The following is a 21,524-nucleotide window of genomic DNA, read 5'->3' as shown; positions in this document are numbered from 1 at the left end:
AGTGTATAATGCTCATTAGAAGGAAAATGTAAATGAATTTTAACGTTCGTATTAAAAAAGTTTTATTTCAAAATGATTAGATGTGTGAAAAGTACACATTTGGTTCAATTTAAGACTGATTAGTTTACTCAAAAAAAACAACAACATAAAGTCGTTATATAAGCTATTTGTAAAGTATAATAAAAAAATAATTTTGACACCAAATTCCAAATAGTGCTGTTAAAGCTGACAGACACTTCCTAGACTAAGACAGAAGATTAAAGCATGAACACAATAGCATGCAATTATTCTGTACAAACCATGTAAAAACACATAGTTAATAACTTGAATTTATCAAAAATCAAAATTTTAGAATTTTCTTAATGCCAGTTAGAAAAACACGAAATATTATAATATATTCAATTATTCATGACTATAAACATACCTATACACTAAATCCTAATTTTGCCTAAAAAAAAGCAATATCCACAATGAAATAAGCTCCCGATAGGTCAGCTATAACTTTCAGAATTTAGAAAGGAAAATTCTGAGTTCGATACCTGCAGTGAATACATCGCACATATCTTATTATGCAGTTGTGTGCTCAACAAGTCACAGTTACGACAGAAAGTGTTCGTACCCCTTCGTTCCGAGTATTTTTTGCTCATAACTTACAAAGTATCATGATTAGGCTAATAGACGTATGATGTGTTATAAACATTATACTAACACACGTCTACATAAATTTTTATGTAAATTCAACGACAAATAAACTGTTTATAAACAAATTATTAAAAACAGGAGGAGCAAAAAGTGTTCGTACATTTCAGAAGTTGTGAAGAAATTAATATTTCCGTAAAAAGTTTATTTAGTTTGGCGAATAAACTACATTATATTATTCCAGAACTAGACACCAGGTTCATAATTATTGGAATTTAACCAGCAAAAATGTACTTCCGGTAATTTAGCGCCGTCTCCGTCATTATCTGCTTGGTCATCATGGCGAACAGGAAAAACCTGAATTATTGCAAAATACAAGTCTCGTGTGTCTCTTTCCCGTATTGCTACACAACTTAATGTGCCGAAGTCTACTGTTCAAAGCATAATTTCCAAGCTTAAGTTTACAGGATCAACTGCTAACCTCCCTCGTTTCGGACGCCCCACCCCATCACAATTCCACAAAGAACCAAGAGGAAGGTTCTCAGAAAAGTTAATATGAACCCTCGTTTAACACGTAATGACATACAGAAACTGGGGTTGAAGTAAGCACCTCTACACTTACGAACATGTTACGCTCTTCTGGGTTCAAAGCATGCCGTCCTCGTAGAACTCCATATTTAAAGCCTGTTCATTTAGAAGCACGATTGAGGTATGCAAGAAAGCATGTAGATAATCCCTTGGAAGATAATTCTTTGGTCAGACGAGATGAAATCGAGCTGTTCGGCCACAATAATGTTCGCTATATTTTCCGTAAGAAGGGGGAACGAAATTTTCCAAAGAACACCGTCCCTACAGTTTAACACGGAGGTGGCTCTTTCATGCTATGGGGTTCCTTCAGCTCTTCTGGTGCAGGCAGCCTTCACCGCGTCAACGGAATCATGTGAAAAGAATAGTACGTTGAAATATATGGCATTTATATCAAGAATTATGCTCGGAACTTGCGACTTGGGCGTCGTTGGATCTTCCAGCACAACCATAACCCTAAGCACACATCGAAATATGTGCAATCCTGGTTGAAGAGGCACCATATAAGCGTTCTGGAGTGGCCATCGCAGTCACCACATCTCAACCCAATTGAAAACGTATGGCATGAGTTGAAGACCAGGGTTCATCAGCGTCATCCGAAAAACTTGCAAGAGTTGGAGGCCTTCTGTGGAGAAGAATGAAAGAAAGTACCAGTCGAGTACTGTCAAACGATCATGGAGGGCTATGAGGAAAGATTGCACCAAGTAATTCACCTGAAAGGCTACACAACTGACCATTAAAGTAGACACACGAACACTCTCTGCTCCTCCTATGTTTAGTTATTTGTTTATAAACAGTTTATTTGTCGTTCAATTTACATAAATATTTATGTAGACGTGTATTAGTATAATATTTATAATATACTATACTTTCATTATCCTAATCCAGATACTTTTTAAGTTATTAGGAAAAAACTACTCACGACACAGGGGTACGAACACTTTCTATCAAAACTGTATGAACCATTACGATATATTAATTAGTCGTTGTTTATATAACAGGAAAATATGTGGCTATATAGGTTGAATGAAATTCGTCATTCGAATTAATTAACAGCTCTGTCTAAGTACGTATGAAAAAACTTTAAAAGAAAAGTATTTTATTAAAAACATTATTCATAAAAATAACTCTGATAATACTCTTAATCTCATAAAATGTGTTGAAAAGCTAAGAGTAGTTCTAAAAATAATTGACTGTTTTGAATTTCGCGCAAAGCTATAGGAGAACTATCTACGCCAGCCGCCTTTAATTTAGTAGTGAAGGACTAGAGGGAAGACAGCTAGTCACCACCAACCATCACCAATTCTTGGACTACTCTTTTACCAACGAACTGCGATTGACCGTCACATTATAACGCCCCCACGGCTGAAAGAGTGATCATGTTTGGTGTGACGGGTATTCGAACCCGCGACCCTCAGATAACGAGTCGTTCATCCTAACCACCTGGCACTGCTAATCCTGAAAGTAATGGGAAACAAAACAATAACAAAAACTACGTTAAAATGTTGTTGTAGCACAAATATCGACATGCCACGCGCCAGTTCGCTTTGTATTAAGATGTAAGGTTCCACGAAATTTCTCAATAGTTTTTTTTTTTAAATATGAAAACAAAAACGCTGTTTCACCAAGTCTCTTCAGCTTCTCTGAGTTCAATCCGGATTGATAACGTAGATCTACTGATTTCGTCATGCGTCCTCTCTAAGTTCACTTCTAATTGAAAACATCTAACTTACTCACTTTCTTCACTCTTTCTACATTCGTTTCAGATCGATAACGAAGATCTACTGTTCCAACATCTCTCCTCTGCTGGTGTTATCTTTGTATCAATATCACAGAGCTACAGATTTCTTACATGTTCTTAATCCCTTATCCGTTCACTTTGGATTGATAAAATAGAACTATTGATTTCTGAAGTAATGGTGGTGTTGAAAGCGTTTACTTCCAAGTATGCGATTTTAAAACTATAATAAATAATTTGTTTGTTTGTTTTCGAATTTCGCGCAAAGCTACACGAGGGCTATCTGCGCTAGCTGTTACTAAGCGTAAGATTAGAGGGAAGGCAACTATACATCACAACCCATCGCAAACTCTTTATGGGCTACTCTTATCAACGGAGACTGGAAATGATCCTCAATTTATAACACCCTAAGGACTACAAGGGCGAATATGTTTGGTGTGAGGGGATTCGAACCCGCGTCCCTCGGATTACGAGTCGAGCGCCTTGACCATCTGGATTAATGTTTTCGATTAGGTTAATGGATTTTGAAATAAGTTTTTAAAAATCTTAATTGAATTGAATACTTTTAATTATCTTAAAATAGAGTTTCAGAACACGTTTAGAATGGTGTCATATTAAAATATCAAAAGTTGTAATACAAAATTAGATACTTTGCGCAACAATTTGATTGTATCATCTCAAAACAAAGTATGCTGCCTGGCAAATTATTACTTATTTACTAATAGGTTACACCTACTGTTAATACGGAAATGTGATATATATATATATATATATACATACACATAATACAGAATTTTTACCTTATGTGTAACATAAGAAAACCAAATAAGTAGAATTGATTTTCTGGTTTAATAGTTACAGAATGGTTTTAAGGGCTGTCTTTAATCACAAACTCTACTAAACTTCTACTAAACTTAGAAGATTTAATATTTTCTGTAGCGCTTCACCGGCTGTCAGGGGAACAGGAAAAGTGTTCACTCAAAGAATCCTTCTTTAAACCACCTTATTTGAAGGAATGTAAGCGGAAGCCGGTCAACATTAAGATACACAATGATGTCTTATCATAAGATGCTGTTGATAACCGGCTGGTACTCACCAAAAGAAAAAGTTACAGTCGGCTGATTCAGGGAATAAAAGCTGACACGTACTAGTGGCTTAAGACACCATCAACCATATATGAGCTGAACGTGTGAGGGCAAAGTTATTTGTGACACACTCAAATGTCAGTAAAATTTCATACAAAGGTTTAAGAACAAAAGCATTATTTTTTGTAGGTAACTTTGTCTATGTTGGTAAACATGTACTTGGTGAAAATAGCAATTATTCATTTCTAGTATATATATATATATATATACATTATTATTGCCGAATCTAAATTCACATAAACCTTATCCCTTTTAACAGGTGTATCTACCCTTATCACGGATACTAAGGGCCAGTCCATTCCGTCTTTACTTCATAGAGGAGCTGGTTCACCTTTAGAAAGTGTTAGTGTTTTATGGCTTCTGTTTTAACGTGATTACTCAACGTTTTAGGGTTTACTTTTTTTTTTAATGTGAATTACCACATATGTTTGATCCTACGTCTCTCATTTTTTCACTATAAGCGCAGATAGCGAAAAGAGAGTGAAAAAAAGGATATAACAAACACTGAAGGTGAAATAAGAGAACTGGCTACAAAAATATAATGGAAAGTAAACTAGACTGCACAGGGAACACAATAGCTAAAACATACGGTCACGCAGACTGAAATGGAAATTTTAAACCAACGAATGTTAGAAGAAATGTTAGGAACATACTCTCCAACTAGTGCTCTCACGCTTTTTGTTAGTCTCGGCTATCATTAGCTTTTCTCAACTACCGTAATCTTTCTACACGAGGGTCAAGCTATTATTTCCAGGCGAGTTTTATTGAACAGTAAAGAGTCTAAATATAAAGTTCCTTTATATGGCCATTATTTTAAATCCAATAAAGTCAAATCTCATGTAATCAGCAAAAGTACAGCCGAAGAAATACAATACAAAAAACAAGTTACAATGTTATTTAAGCTTATAATAAGTAAACTGGTAATGAGCTTCAATGTTATAGCAATCACTTGTTAGAGTGTAAAGCGTAAAGCTCCACAATGGGCTAAACGCTTGGTGACCAATGTGCGGATAAAACCCAGAAGTGTTTTTTTTTGTTAACAAACCCGCGTCGGACTATCTGTTGTGTTTACTGAGTGGAATCGAACCCTTGGTTTTAACGCTGTATGTCCGTATAATTACCGCTGTCCAACTGGGAAACTTCCTAATGCTTTAAAATATTTAGGTAAACATTGTTTGTTTGATTTTGAATTTCGCGCAAAGCTATACGAGGACTATCTGCGCTAGCTCTTCATAATTTGGCAGTGTAAAACTAGAAGGAAGACAGCTAGTCATCACTACCTACAGCCAACTCTTGATCTATTCTTTTACAAACGAATATTGTGATTGACCGTCAATCACAACGCCCCCACGGCTGAAAGGGCGAGCATGTTTGTTGCGACCGGGATTCAAACCCGCGACCCTCGTATTACGAGTCGAACTCCTTAACCCACCTGGCCATGCGGAGCCCATAGGTAAACATAGCTTAAAGTTAAGGAAATGAAAAAAAAAGAACAAAAAATTTATAAGCCCCAAATATTAACACTCAAGTACGGTGATGTAGCGAGGAGAGGGAGGGACACTTTCTTAACACTGATGATCCAGATTATAGTGAAAGGGAGGGGACACTTGCTTAACACTAAGAAACCGGGATGTTGTAAAGGGGGGCACTTGCTGGAGAGAAATATCAGCGGGAAGATATACATCATAACGAGATGTCAAACTCATTTATGTTACTCTTATTTTATTAAACAATACACTTGTAAAGGTTTCTCTGCTGTTATATTTTGAAAAGCAACAAAAACTGTTTTAATCGTTATTCAATAGAATACATTATTTATTATCTGAATCCACACGTCTGAAAAACCTTACGTGATGTGATAGTACAATATAAATGTACCAAACAATTGTTTCATCTCAAACCACCATTTCTATGTTAAGTCACAAATGATATTCTAGGTTATGCTTTCTTTAAAAAAAACACAAATAAAATATGGACATTATTTAAATGATCAGTACTTGAATATTAAGTAAAGAGAAGAAAATCAAGGTTTGACATTATTTTTTACTGTTGCCATGGGAACAATTTTTTCTCGATATTCAAGAGGCAGGTACTTTTCCACTAGGGCGTATAATGACTGATGATCCGTTATTAATCTTTGCCTGTCAAAAAAGAAGAGAGGAAAAGAGTTTGTTAAGTTTTAACCGAAACATATTTGATTCTCAACATGAGGCGTTCAACTTATGTTAAAATAAACGTATTAATGTCTTTGTTAACACTTACTTAAATGTTCAGACGTTTCTAGTTGTAGTTTACATAATTAAAAATCCCTTGCAACACTTATTCTCCATTGAAACTTACTTTAAAACTTACGTTATTTAATTATTTTCCACTTACGGGAAGTACTGAGTTTGCAATGATACGATTCTTCTGTACGTTTTTCCATTTTACAAGACATTTCGATCAGTATTAAACTAAGTAAAATAAAAAGAAGAATTGCAGACTTCAAATTAACTATTAAGTATTCTACCTTGTTATAATGAGTCGGGTCGTTATGAAAAATAACAATAATTACGAGATTACACTGAACAGAACATTTGTTTTTGTTAGCCCAATTATTAACATTCTTGAATATTAGATTATCACATCAGAGTCCAATTGACACATCTGAGATACTGCTCAGTTAAAGGTGGCACCTCCATAACAATAAATATTTTAATCGTAATTTAGCAACAAGAGACAAGTTCTCGAGTATCAATTAAATTTCAGTACAGATGGAGCCGTTGTGCAAAAGAAGTGGCAGCTCATTCCATCACGTGCATTTGCAATAAGTTTCAGATTATGCTAACTCACTGCAAACTGTTGTCACTGTAAAAACTGAGCTCATTCAGAAAAGTGTACTACTGGCCAAATGTGACACCCGTTTCAAAAGTTGTTCTGTTCAAATAGTTTTACTTACGTATATAATGTTTGTTTATATTTATAGCAAAGTCACCGAAGATTATTCCCGCTATCCTTGACATTAAAGTACTACTGACAAGGAAATTATTACAATCCACTGTCTAAGTTTACAGTGCACCCACAATTTGTGGCACTACACACTGAGAGTTCTACCACAATGTTAACCTGCACCTCGTTTATTTGTTTCGAAATATTTGGGCAAGGCAACATGAGGGTTATCTGTACTAGCCATCTCTAATTCTAATCTGCGACTAAAGGGAAGACGAATAAGTAGCATCATCCACCACTATCTCATGGTTTATTCTAACATGAAACGAACTGCGGGATTTGACCGTCACTTTTATCATAACATCTTTTCACATTACTGTGTTGGAGGTAAATATACAATTATTTGGTGTTCTTGAATAGAGTACTCAGACAAAAACTGGATAGAAACTTCTGAACACTGTATCCTAAATTTATAGAAATGTCCAAATTCACACAACGTATATATTACGTTTTTTATGACTTCCATGCAAAAAAAAATACTGTTTTTCTAGTAACTAATTAGGAGCAAAAATGAGAGCATTTTAAGTAATAAAATTAAGCAGTTTGAGTAACTGGAGTTGCGCAAGATAATAACTGGTTTTTATCGCACAACAAAAAGTTTGAAGTTAAGATTCTGGAAAACACTTCTAAAGATACAGTTTAATTCTTCACTTGAAAGAGGTAAAAGGTTTATTTTTAATGATATTTAGCATAATTTTGTCCAAGATAGTACAGTGATTAAGATTAACATGTCAACGACAAGTGTACGTTAGGAACTGGCCTACAGAGCAGATTTTAAGAAGTGCTAAGTATTGTTTGGTTGTTTGTTTTGAATTTCGCACAAAGCTACACAAAGACTATCTGCGCTAGCCGTTCCTAATTTAACAATATAAGTAGCACCCACCGCCAGCTCTTGAACTACTCTTTTACCAACGAATAGTGGGATTGACTGTCACTTTATAACGTCCCCACAGATGAAAGAGCGAGCATTTTTTGGTGTGATGGGAATTCGAACCCGAGACCCTCGGATTACGAGTCGAGTGCCTTAACCACACGGTCATGCCGGGCTTATAATAAAACGTAACGAAGCTTTATAGTCAAGTTTATTTCTCTTGGTCTACTTATTGCATGAGGAAGTTTTATTGTGCAACAAATGAATAACACAATTTCTGTCCAATAAGGAACATTCTGAACAATGCTATAAATATTAATTACGAGTTACTCTTTATTAAAATATCGTCACGACTAAAAACTTTACATATTTTAACATGTTTTAACCAACGCCTTAAAAAATAATATTGCATTCATTAATAATTTGTACTCGTTATACATAAGCTATGGAATTCATCGTGCTTAAAAGTGGTTCAAATCATCTTCAATTAGTGTATAGTATGTCCAAACTCCACCCATCTTATCTTAAAAGTAGTTATCCATATCTCTCATTGATCACCAATGTTTGCAACGCTTATTCAGTCAGTGTACGTGCTGTAAACTCGCTATATAGGTTTGGTTGTTTGTTTTATGTTCTGTTCTATTTCACGTTTGTAAGTCAGCAAGCTCATGGGTGAGCCATTGGAGAACTAAAGGTTGAGTTGCAAACTCTCTTTGTTAACCTGAAGATGACTTAAATATTATTCTGTATTTCATTTTAATTAAAGTTTTAATACCCATACCAGCCGTCTTGAGAATACATTTTTAATTCAAGTGGGTTTCTCGTCATTATGAATAAACGTTATAAAAGATACTCTTATTTAAAATGTCACGTTGGACCTGGGATGGAAGGTAATTACGGCTCTTGACTCGTAACCTGAAGGTTTGAATCACTTTCACACCAAACATGCTCGCCCTTTCAACCGTGGGTGTGTTATAAAGTCATGGTCAATTCCACTATTCGTTGTTAGAAACAGTAGCTCAAGAATTGGCGGAAGGTGGTGTTGACTAGTTGCCTTCCCTCTAATTTTACAGTGCTAAATTACGGATGGCTAGTGCAGATAGCCCTTGTGTAGCTTTGTGCGAAATTAAAAAAAAACGTATTGTTCAGCTGTTGTAGATAAGAAAGCAATATTAAACTGTTAGAATAAAAAAAAAAAACCAAAAGTTCGTCTACTCTATATATATGATGTTTTCGTGACTACAAGTTTTCAGTACAGTCAGAAAAACATCATAGAGCATTCAGATCATGATCTGCAAGTTACAGATTATGAGCTGAACGCCCTATGGTTTGGCTTGAACCTTCCAATTCAATTACCAGCATTGACATTAATGATAAGGTGTTGAAAACTGTTTTTCTTTTCTTTTTTCACTGGTCAAGAAACTTTAAATGAATGTTTGCGTATAACATTAATACAAACTTACCAAGAAACTTAATGTTTTCTTATCTCAAGAGTTGTAAGTGAATAAAGTAGATTTATTTAACGTCTTGGCAGCATGTGCGACCATCATGTACGAGATGATAGCCTAGTGCGCTGCCGTAATATTGGACGAATTATGTTAAATAAATATAACTTTACTTATTAAAACTTTTCGAGTAGTTAACTAAGTTTGTGTAAATATTTTGGGCCACTTTCTAAAATAAAGTCATATTCTGCATATTATATGGCTTATAAACACTCACATCAATCACTGAAATCTTTTGATAGCAGGATAAACTCTTATTTAAACGTTCCTTCTTCAGCAAATTGTTTAACACGTAAAACCTACCTGAAGGTGTAATTAGTACTACTTGTATTTCTTTCTTGTTATCTGTGAAACACGTGCGAGCACAAAACTAACTAACAAAGTTCTATTTTAGTTTTTGATTTTTTCGCAAAGCTCACACGAGGACTATTTGCGTTAGCCGTCCCTAATTTAGCAAAGGCAAGAGGAAAGGCAACTAGTTATTACCACCCACCGCCAACTCTTGGGCTACTCTTTTAACGACGAACAGTGGGGTTGGCCATGCCATTATAACGCCACTATGGCTGAAAGACCGAGCATGTTTGGTAACAAGGGAATTCAAACCTTCGAATCCAGATTTCGAATCGAGAGCCCTAACCACCTGGCCATGCCAAGATCCACCAACGAAATAGTTTAGCTGTTGTTATCATTTCCTAATTGTGCTCACCTGTGAAGCAGAAGTTCAATGTCTGCTACTTGTACAGTCTTTCGACCAGCGTGATTTGCGTACGTCATCAAGTCAGATGAAAGATTCTTGAAAAACTGGTCACTGCTGTAAGAAGATGATAATAATATCATGACGAGAAATTGAAATAAAAGCGTGAAACAGAGTAGAAAATATAAATAAAATTAGTTAACTCTTAAATAAGTTTCATACAAAATGTAATCAACAAAGGATTCAAAGGAAATTATGAATAGATATGTTTTTTTTTTCTTCTACATTCTGGTTTTGTAGTCTTTCAGATGTTTCACAGAAGACTACAAAAATCTACTACCTAATCATCATAAAGTTACTTCAGATAACACAACCATTTTACAAGTCAATAAGAGCGCTAAAAAAGGTCTTTATGGACAGCGCCATGCGTTCTTGAAGTAGAAACAAGATATCAGTATGGAAATGAAGGAAGAAAAATGATAGTAACTCTTCCTTCGTTGTCTCAAGAATACACTGCGAAACAAAACAAATCGCTTGTGATAAAGTAGAAATGTAAGTATGGTTTGGTTCACTCAAAAGACTACTACAAAAAGTATGATAATACAATTGAACTTTTTTTTTGTGAAACTGGTTTCAAAATATCGTTTATTATATGGGCCATAGATTTTATGTCTGAATTATTCTTTAGATATAAATTGCTTAGTTAATAAATGGACTGTGTAGGACCTATTCTTTTACGAACGTGTCGCAGGTCGACTATTATTGGTGAAACATGAAAACAAAAAGTATAGTTATTTGAAGGGTCAACTTCCCAAAATCAAGGCCCGGCATGGCCAGGTGCTTAAGGCACTCGACTCGTAATCTGAAGGTCACGGGTTCGAATCCTCATCACACTAAACATGCTCGTCCTTTCAACCGTGGGGGCGTTATAAAGTGACAATCAATCCCACTATTTGTTGGTAAAAGAGTAGCCCATGTGTTGGCAGTGGGTGGTGATGACTAGCTGCCTTCCTCTAGTCTTACACAGCTTAATTAGGGACGGCTAGCGCAGATAGCACTCGTGTAGCTTTGCGCGAAATTCAAAACAAACCAAAACCTAAAATCAATACAAATTGTAAGCGACTCTAATAACATTCATATTTTAATATTTTTGATAAAGGTCGAACAGAAGTCGTGACTGAACTTTAAGGAGTGGTCGTTAAGTGTACTAGTATTAGTACATTCATTACAGACCGCACAGTACTTAAAAAGAAAATTGTCTAATAAAAGAGCCTCTAGGGAGCGATCTGTTTTACAAGTATAAATACAATTTGTCTGTTTTCTTAATTTCGCGCAAAGTTACACGAGGGCTATCTGCGCTAGCCGTCCCTAATTTAGCAGTGTAAGAATAGAGTGGAGGCAGCTAGTCATCACCATCCACCGCCAATTCTTAGGCTGCTCCTTTACCAACGAAAAGTGAGATTGACTGTCACATTATAACACCTCCACGGCTGAAAAGACAAGCATGTTTGGTGCGACGGGGATTCGAACCCTCGGCCCTCAGATCACGACTCAAGCGCCTTAGCCACCTGGTCATGCCGGGCCGTATAAAAATAAAAATATAAATGTTTACAGAACTTAACATCGTAAGGTACTGTTGTGTAACATAGAAAGAGTGAATTCATTATTTATCTACTTCTAACAACGTCTTTTGATGGCTGGGTTGGACTGTAACCTAGTGGTTGGAGCATCACTTCTGGTTTGGTTTTAACTGCGCGAAGAGCTACACGAGAACTATCTGCGCTAGCCGTCACTAATTTAGCAGTAAAAGTCTAGAGGAAATGCAGGTATCGTTATCACCATCTACCGCCAACTTTTGGGCTACTCTTTTACCAACAAATAGTGGGATTGACCGTCACATTATAATGCCCACACGGCTGAAAGAGCAAGCACTCTTGTTGGAATGGGGATTCAAATCTGCGACCCTCAGATTGCGAGTCAAGAGCACTACCAATCTGGCAATTATGGGACACCATATTAAAGTTCCAAAAATCTCGAGTTCAAGAAAAGGTGCTATCAACATGATTCGCATTTTCAGCTGTATGTGCGTTATAAGAATGACAGTCAATCTCACTAAGCTGTTAAGAGATGTAGCTTCAAAATACGGGACATCCGATTAAAGAAATTCATTCTTTCTCTCTGATCGTCAGTCTAAAATTAGGGTCGGTAAAGTCTAAATTGTAGAGGTCTCTAAGCTGTTTAAGGTGGAGTTCAGGTGAACACACATAAAATATATTTCTCGTCTAAGTACATAGTTACCCAATAAGAATACTCACTGGAAAGACTAACACCCAAATGTTACGTGATACGTCTTTCAGCTTACTGCTGATCCTTCCAGAAATGTGCTCGTTATCATTATTATTTCATAATAAAATGTTCATATTAATCACTTACGTAATGAAATAGCTTTGTCTCCTTTCCATTAATAAAGAAAATAGGATAAAAGAGAACGCAATAATTGTGTCATATGATACGTTACATTAGGTTTCTAGTTTGTATATTCGAAGCTTTCAAAGTATTGTATTAATTTCATTAAACAACGTCTCCCTCTAATAAAGATTTTAAGAAAAAGTTTAGAAAAATAAAAAATAATGATAAAGAAGAATTAGACCACGATGCTAGGTTTCATTTATGTTTCTTAACATAATTCAGAGTTCAAAATTTGGAATAAGTTTTGGCATCGTCAGTGCGTTAAGCTTTATTTACCATTATGGAAAGTTACAACTATAATTTTTGATTTGCCGTTATTAAACCTTAGAAGAATAGATTTTATATTACAAATATTATTAGTTCAAACTGGGAATATTGTAAACTCTATATGCAGGCATTATGGCTTATATTCCGTTAAAACTAAAGCTCAGAAATAAAATTATTATGATTAACAGGTTTAGTGTCTAGCCGTTATTATATAAGGATAACAATTTATCTATTCACCATCAAAAACAGAAGTATTATATAATTCACGATATTTTTAGAATAGTTCAGATTTCATACTTTAGATTTATAGCATTATTATTACTTTAGACATAGCTAGGCTTAAGGTGGTAACATTAGGCCTAAGAATGCAGATAGACACTGCCACATTTTGTATTTTGAACATTTATGGCCGAAGATAATTTTAAATACTTAGCGTTTGTTTTTATATTCAATGTACAAAATAACGAATGAATCAGAAAAAGGAGGAATCATGGTTTAGTAAGTTTCCATTGTGATTAAAAAAATTGTGCGTGTGTGTTTTCTTATAGCAAAACTACATCGGGCTATCTGCTGAGTCCAATGAGGGGAATGGAACCCCTGATCTTAGCGTTGTAAATTCGTAGAATTACAGCTGTACCAGCGAGGGACAATAAAAAATGGGAAGGACGGTTTCCACTTAAATCATACTTAAATAAGCATTTACTAGAAGAAACCTGAGAAGATTATTGGTGAGGAAGGTCTCTCTTCCAGCACAAGATTCTAGTCAGTTATGCATTTAGTATCAAAATAGAAACACATACAAACCTGAGTGCTTCTGGAAAGTAGGTTTTCTCTCACCACGAGATGAAGGAAAGCGATAGAATTATTGAGTTTCTTTTCTGATGCTCACTTCTATCTATTGATCTTGCGTGTCAGTTTAATAGCATGAATACTAGTAGTGTTAAAATAATTTTATTTAGAGGAGGTATAATATGTTAAAGATAAAAGTACGCAGAATAATCTTACTATAACGGTCGTAGCGTATAAGTCAGTATCCATTTATATAACAGAAAACTCCTGTGCCACCAATTGAATGGTACCACGAACAAAAATCCATAACACATTTCACATTTTGGGTATTCATGACACGGACACTTCGAAAAATGTCTGTAATATGTGCAATAATCATTTCTTCATAACATAACTCCTCTCACATCAAAAACACGACTTTTACTAGGGCTGTACGTGAGGGTTTCTTTACGTCTTTATTGATGTAGTACAGAGAAAGTGGAGTTCTAAAAAGACTGTTATCTTTAAATAAATGGTACCGGTTTTAATGTATAAAAACATCACAGTTTTTTATCAGTAAAACTTATGAATTTTTTTAGCTTTATACATTCAATCATTTTGATGCAATGAAATACGTTTAACTAATGGAAACAATCCAAACCCTTATCCTGTGCAGTGTTTCCCAGACGAAAAAACGATAATCAATAGGGCGATGTTTTGTTAGTAAATTATAGTAAAACAAAATTAAAGTGATTGCTACCGTCCGGTTGCCTCAGTTTTGTAGATGCTTTGGAATTACGGTAGGAATCTACAGCGTGCTCTGAGAAACGTGCTACAATGGGACTTCATAATAGACGGGAGGAGAGTCAGTGATTTGGCTAGTGCTATACTATTTTAACATCTACATAAAATAAAATAAATTAATACGCAGGTTAATTATAAATAAAAAAGTAAATAGTCTTTCTTGTAACAATAAGAAGCGTCTGTAATTTCTGAGGATAACATAACTAATCAATTATGAACGATTTTTCAGAGCTGTATAAACATTTTTCTTAGTACTTCAAAAAAATAAAAAAGAAGACAAATATATATTTCATGATCGATTAAATTGCATCTTCCTTCGGCCCGGCATGGCCTAGCGCGTAAGGCGTGCGACTCGTAATCCGAGGGTCGCGGGTTCGCGCCCGCGTCGCGCTAAACATGCTCGCCCTCCCAGCCGTGGGGGTGTATAATGTGACGGTCAATCCCACTATTCGTTGGTAAAAGAGTAGCCCAAGAGTTGGCGGTGGGTGGTGATGACTAGCTGCCTTCCCTCTAGTCTTACACTGCTAAATTAGGGACGGCTAGCACAGATAGCCCTCGAGTAGCTTTGTGCAAAATTCCAAAAAATCAAACAAAACAAGCATCTTCCTTCTCAACTGTAAAAACTGTGCAGTATAATTCAGGTTTTTTTTATAATCGAGTCCAGTTTATTCTCTGACTTCGAGTTTATGACTTATGCAGTAAATCCACATATGAATACTAGGACTGGATGTAACTGTAATAGAAATAATATATTTTAATTTATATATACTAACTGACGTACCAGTTCAACGCAAGGAAAAACACACAGAAAACCTCAAAGTGACAATGGGGCCAAATTCGAACACTGACTCCTTTAGGTCACTTCCCGTGTGTCATATACTGGTTTATTCGAAATTTTATAGACATCAATAGAAAAGAAGATATCAATGCCCCAGAGGGTTGACACATGGAGTCAGATTCCTACGACGATCCCCTTATGTCATTCCCCACATATACTGCATAAAAAAATACAGTTTACCCTTGAAGAAGAAAGGTCTACTTTTCGAAAGCGCGCTCGGGTTATAGGGTGTTTATTATCTTGTATTAAAATGTCTTAAGCACACGTATTTTTTCCGACATTATGAAATGTCATTGAAATGAGTTAAAATATTTGATGTGAAAAGCGTGTATGTATGTATATATATATATATATATATACACACACACACACACACACACATGTAATGATATACTATTTAGAGTTATGCTTGACATTAGAGATATTCTTTTTTGCTAGTTGCTTCATCTATTCGCTGATACGTGATTGAAATCATATTAGATCAGTAACACTTTCAGTTTTGTAACCCAATTAACTTCTTTAAAATAAGGTAGCATTTAATCGGGAATGGAAAACTTCTAACCAGTTTATTAAAATGATTCAAAAACTGTGGAAATTTGGTTAATTATAGTAATGCTGTAAACAAACAATAATTGTATGTATGAAAATTTCTAATATTTTTATCTGTAGAGGATTTGAGTTTACTGTATTTTAATATTAAATAAACTTACTACTTGTATCTACGTAACATGCCATTTATCAGTAATATAGTTTTTTTTCAGCCTATGTAACTAATACATTCCTTTCTTTAAAAGTGAAATAAATAAACTACATATCTTTAATCAAGAGGTCACAAAGAGAATAGTGTTCGTAAATTAATAAAGTTCCACTAGTCTCTATTTCCCTTTATGTTAAAACTATTTTACTGGTTCAGAAACCTTGTACAAAATGTTTAAAACACGATTCTCTTAGGCTTTCAAGTCTGGCACTATTTTACAGAAAGATCCGTAATGTTATTTTCTCTTCAAAACTTTCTATACTTATGACGCTGGGTGGTGTGTTTTTCATGTAGCAAAGCCACAAAGGGCTATCTGCTCAGCCCACCGAGGGGAATCGAACCCCTGATGTTAGCGTTATACGCTGGGTGGAAATAAAAAAAAATATCTTAGAGTTTATTGGAGGAAACTGATAAATTATTACTTTAATGGCCCGGCATGTCCAAGCGTGTCAAGGCGTGCGACTCGTAATCTGAGGGTCATGGGTTCGCATCCCCGTCGGGCCAAACATGCTCGCCCTTTCAGCCGTGGGGACGTTATAATGTGACGGTCAATCCCACTATTCGTTGGTAAAAGAGTAGCCCAAGAGTTGACGCTGGATGGTGATGACTAGCTGCCTTCCTTCTAGTCTTACACTGCTAAATTAGGGACGACTAGCACAGATAGCCCTCAAGTAGCTTTGTGCGAAATTTAAAAACAAACAAACAATTAAATTTAGTATAAGTGAATGACAGTGTACATAATCAGTGATGTCGAGAAAACCCACTTGTAGAGAAATATATATGCAAAATGGCTCGTTTGGGTTGAGAAAATATTTTACATAGAAGGTCGAAACGTTGTTCGCTCTTCTATGTAAAATATTTTCTCAACCCAAACGAGCCGTTTTTGCATATATAAAGTGTACATAATAAATTTTTTTACTGGTTAAGATGAACAAAGTACGTTCCTGTTACCTTTGTTAATAAACATTATTAAAAGTCATTGATGTGAATTATCACATTAAATTTAATTTACCAACATGAAAACGTACTTCAATCCATCCATAAAGTAATAATAAAACATATCATTTTGTACTGGTGAAGATGAACTGAATACGTTCCAGCTACCTTTTCTAATAAACATCATGTATTTATTTGACCATAGAATGTTTATGGTATACTGTTATATCCTTGTCTATCATTTTGTTACTAGTCCCTGAAGATGGCGAACAAAGTAATGAAAAATTATCACTGAAATGCATGGATTTCTAGTTTTTAAAACTACATGTTAGCAGAAACATCAAGCTGCAAGAGGGCTATCTGGACTTTGTCAGTGTTAAACAATACATTTTTACCATTTGTTTCTTAGTACGTCTTCCTCGAAAACAACTATATTAACACACGTGTGAATTGATGTTTTAAGCTTTCTTAACGTCTACACCCCTTAGTGGCACAACGGCATGTCTGCGGACTCGCATCGCTAGAAACCTGTTTTCTATTTCCGTGGTGGGCAGGGCACAAATAGCCCATTACGTAGCCCTGTGCTTAATTCCACAACAACCAACGTCTACAAGTGTTTGCTCTTTTTACTGACATATACATTGTAATCAATGAATGTATAACAGAAGATTAAATTAACTCACAGTGTTAAATATTTTCATATATAAGACCAAAAACTTAATGTAAATAACAGTTGTTGTCCATTTGATGACAACACCACTTTTCGATTTTTTAGTATTTTATGAATTGAGCCTTTTTTAAGGTTCCACATTACACGTGTTTTAGATTAATGAATCTTTAAAAACAATTACAAAGGTTAACCTGGAATTTAAAAATTAATTCTAATCAAAGCGAAGTTCTTCTAATGATAAGTTAAATTAACTTATCTGAGCTTTACGTTTGCATAAATGTTCAAGTAACTATTGTAAAGCAAAACTAACTCTGGTTTGGCTTTTCTCTTTGTATGTTAGTCTATATGAAACCTGAGTTTAATTTAGTGTAACAAGATTATGTTTTCATTCAGCTGTTAGAAAATTTTCATCGACACACTAAGCAGAAAAAAGTTTTGATCAAAAAAATAAACAATGTTAAAATCACGTTCTATAAATTAACGTAAATATATTAAATAAAGTTGTTTTTAATATTTGTGTTATCTTCTACAATATCATCAGTGAAAGAAGTTTTAAAACCAAAAACTTCAGTGCTGAGCAGATGTGCTTTCCAAAACAGTGTTGAAAACGAATCTCGAAAACATCTCTGTTATCTTGTAAGGAAAATCAATAAGTTGCGTAGTGATAAAAGTGGTAACATAAAGAAGTTAGAAAAGGGTTTATATAATAGATACGCAGACAAAACGTTTCAAGTGGAACAAACAAGCAACGCAAGCGCCTCTTCCTCCGAAAAATATTAAAACACTAAACAGTTCTCGAAACGTTCTGCTAGTTCACATGCAGGTGAATATTTTATGTTTTCATGAAGTTACACGTAAAACCAAAATAGTAACACATATCAAATCCTATCATGTATGAATATTAATACTTTGCCCTATATATTTAGGACTACTCTGGTTCCGCTTGTTTTGTGCCCAAAAATTTACTAGGTTGTTACAACCATGGATAAGAACTGCACCATCTTTGGATATAAAACTAAAAGGCATATAAGAACATTGCATAACGTTCTCTAGCCACCTATCAGACATGCAATAATACATTAAATGCACTTTATTATTGGTTAAATGAGTTTTATCAGATGATAAACGACAGTCACAAACAATGGATCTTATTTCCATGCAGCGCGATTAGTTAACTAGCCACTCCACAAAAACAAGTGTTGGTATTAAAATCTCAATATTATATCACCTGTAAAGGGCTACTCAAATATTATTCAGACATTAGGCACAAAATTATTTTACAAAAGCGAACTAGCAACAATGATACCTAATAAATATTATTTGAACAATATCTCAAAAAACGGTTTTCATATGAAGATTTTAAAATGTTCAGTATATGAAACGTTACAAAGAACTGTCATAACGATGTATTTTAGTACCGAGGGTTATAAAGATTAAACAACAACAGACAAGAGTTATAAAGATATGTGTTAAATTATAATAAGTTATTCAATCGCGCTTTAACGAAATGGGTAACTCATAACTAAAACAATACCAACAACAAACTTACCTGAGTTCAACTAGTTCCAAAGCTTGTCGCGTTACTTTCAAACCACAGAACTGCTCAAACAGACTCCGGGTAAGGTTCGATGGTAAGCGATTTTGTTTAGGAATTTTCTTCTTGACACTTGTTCCTGGTTTTGACTTCACTTGCTGTTTTTTACTTTGCATTTGCTTTCTATATAAAATAGATCAAATTATTACCTATACTCTTTCTATGAATTTTATAATAACATGTGTTTATTAATTATAGCCTGAAAATATTGCAAACGATTAAAAACGTTGTGTGTAGTGTTAGTGTACACAACAATTATTGAGGGGGATACAAAACATGAAAGATTAATCTTGGAAGATCTGAGTACTAGTCTGAACTTCAGATTTCATAATATACAGATATTTATAAATTATACAAAACTGTAAAAAGACACATTCTAAGTTTTCATTTAAATGAATTTTGGAATTTGTCAAAATGTAATCACACGTTTTGAAAGTTAGATCTTGAAACATTTTGACACATTGAAGTTCAAAAAACTTTTATTGTTCTGTTAATAAAATATTCAATATTATAGGGAAGTATTATTTAAATGTACATATTGACATGTACTTCGTAAAATGTAAAAATTAACAATGACGGAATGGAGGAAGTTTTATACTCTGGGTAAAGTTTTCATTCTTATTATATTCAGTACTAACAGAGGAAGCTATAGTCACCTTTCAGCTTGCACCTATTGATTCAGTACTAACAGAGGAAGCTATAGTCACCTTTCAGCTTGCACCTATTGATTCAGTACTAACAGAGGAAGCTATAGTCACCTTTCAACTTGCACCTGTTGATTCAGTACCAACAGAGGAAACTATAGTCACCTTTCAACTTGCATCTGTTGATCTTTGCACTGAACAGAACAGAGAACTGACACTTTAACATGATTTAAACCAAAGTTATAAAGTGGCCGACCATCTTGTCCATGTTTTCCTGTACTTTAAGTTACCAAGTTCTCATGTTATAGCCTGTATCTAATGTAAAAAGTGTTGTATGAAGTTGTGACAATAGAAGAGTTGATTTGTTTAATTTTATTTGTTTGAAGTCAAGAATGAGGCTACATAAAGGGCAATCTGTGCTCTGCCCACCACGGATATCGAAATTTCAATTCTATACATGGCCGGAGCTAATTATTAGAGATTGTATTTTTTTAGTTCTCTCCTCCTATCTCTCTCTCTCTCATACACACCGTTGGAAGTTGTAGCCTGAAGCCGAAGTTTTACTTTGGTATAACATTAATTCTGGTTACGGTGAGTTTTCTTTACGTAAACCAGAACAACAGTGCTCGTTACTATGCTGTTTATATCGACAGGCTATTTTTTTTTCCTCAAGTTGCATTTTAGCATTTTTGTAGATGTTAAAAGTGAACAATAAATACGATAGCAATAAAGAATGTCGTCCGTATAGTGTAGTATTCATTAAAAAAGTGAAAAAATAAATGGTTTCAGTAAATTTTTGACTCAATTATATATTGTGATTTATTTGCAATTAGCCAAGACACGAGGACATCGGTACGCGAATACACCAATTCAAGCACACTTGACCCCTTTGTTAACCTTAAAATGACCTAGGAAGGTCGAAACGTTGTTCTCTGCTTTATTATAAAAATGTTAATGCCCATACCAGCTGTTCTGAGATACATTTGATCTTCAAGTGGGTTTTTCGTCATTAAAAATGTTTGTTTCACATCTGATTACTTCCAGCACAACATCTGTACAGAACAATGCCAAAGTTCATTTACTTCTACATTTTTAGCTACCATGTCAGTAACAGTCCTGCAGTAATAAAAAATAAAGGAAACAGCTAATCGTTTGAAATAGGCAACAAATAGAGATGATTGAAACAATTGCTATTTCATTAAGAGTGATTGTGATGAATTTTAAATATCCGCCAGTGGTTTCAATATGCAGAACAGCTCCTTTTCTGTACCACTTAATAAATCTTTAACATGGTATTGCTTATTAACGGCAAGAAAAAAACATAATTGACTCGCAAAGTATATCCTGCACTTCATCATTCTTTTACTTTGACACCGAAGTTTTACTCCATCAAAGCCTATATTTTTGAAAGACGTACTTTCAGTCACATTTTACAACATTCGTATGTTACTCAAAAGTGGTACGAAAGCATTAATGGCTCACTAGGGTTTACAAAAGAAGCATTCAGTTCATTAGAACACGTGACAACAAAGAAATGAAAGAGCTTGTAAAGTTACATATTTGTGTTTTTATGGTAGATAAAGTGACGATAAGAAACATATGGATGGGATGG

The 21,524-nt window shown here is 34.7% G+C and overlaps 1 protein-coding gene across 1 annotated transcript in view; it reads right to left on the bottom strand.

The window, feature by feature from the left end:
* Nucleotides 1-5,869: 5,869 nt before the first annotated feature.
* The window catches only part of LOC143232134 (uncharacterized), a 251,424-nt gene continuing 235,769 nt past the window's right edge, over nt 5,870-21,524 (bottom strand). The window contains exons 7-9 of the mRNA XM_076467222.1: nt 19,224-19,391; nt 10,178-10,282; nt 5,870-6,248 (exon numbers count right to left, since the gene is read on the bottom strand). Of these exons, the coding sequence (XP_076323337.1) occupies nt 6,131-6,248; nt 10,178-10,282; nt 19,224-19,391 (391 nt within the window). The 3' untranslated portion in view covers nt 5,870-6,130. The remainder of the gene's footprint in view (nt 6,249-10,177; nt 10,283-19,223; nt 19,392-21,524) is intronic.

The sequence above is a fragment of the Tachypleus tridentatus genome, chromosome 11, assembly GCF_004210375.1.
Source record: "Tachypleus tridentatus isolate NWPU-2018 chromosome 11, ASM421037v1, whole genome shotgun sequence".
Classification (NCBI taxonomy): Eukaryota; Metazoa; Arthropoda; class Merostomata; order Xiphosura; family Limulidae; genus Tachypleus; species Tachypleus tridentatus.
This window is presented reverse-complemented; position numbering and strand designations above follow the sequence as displayed.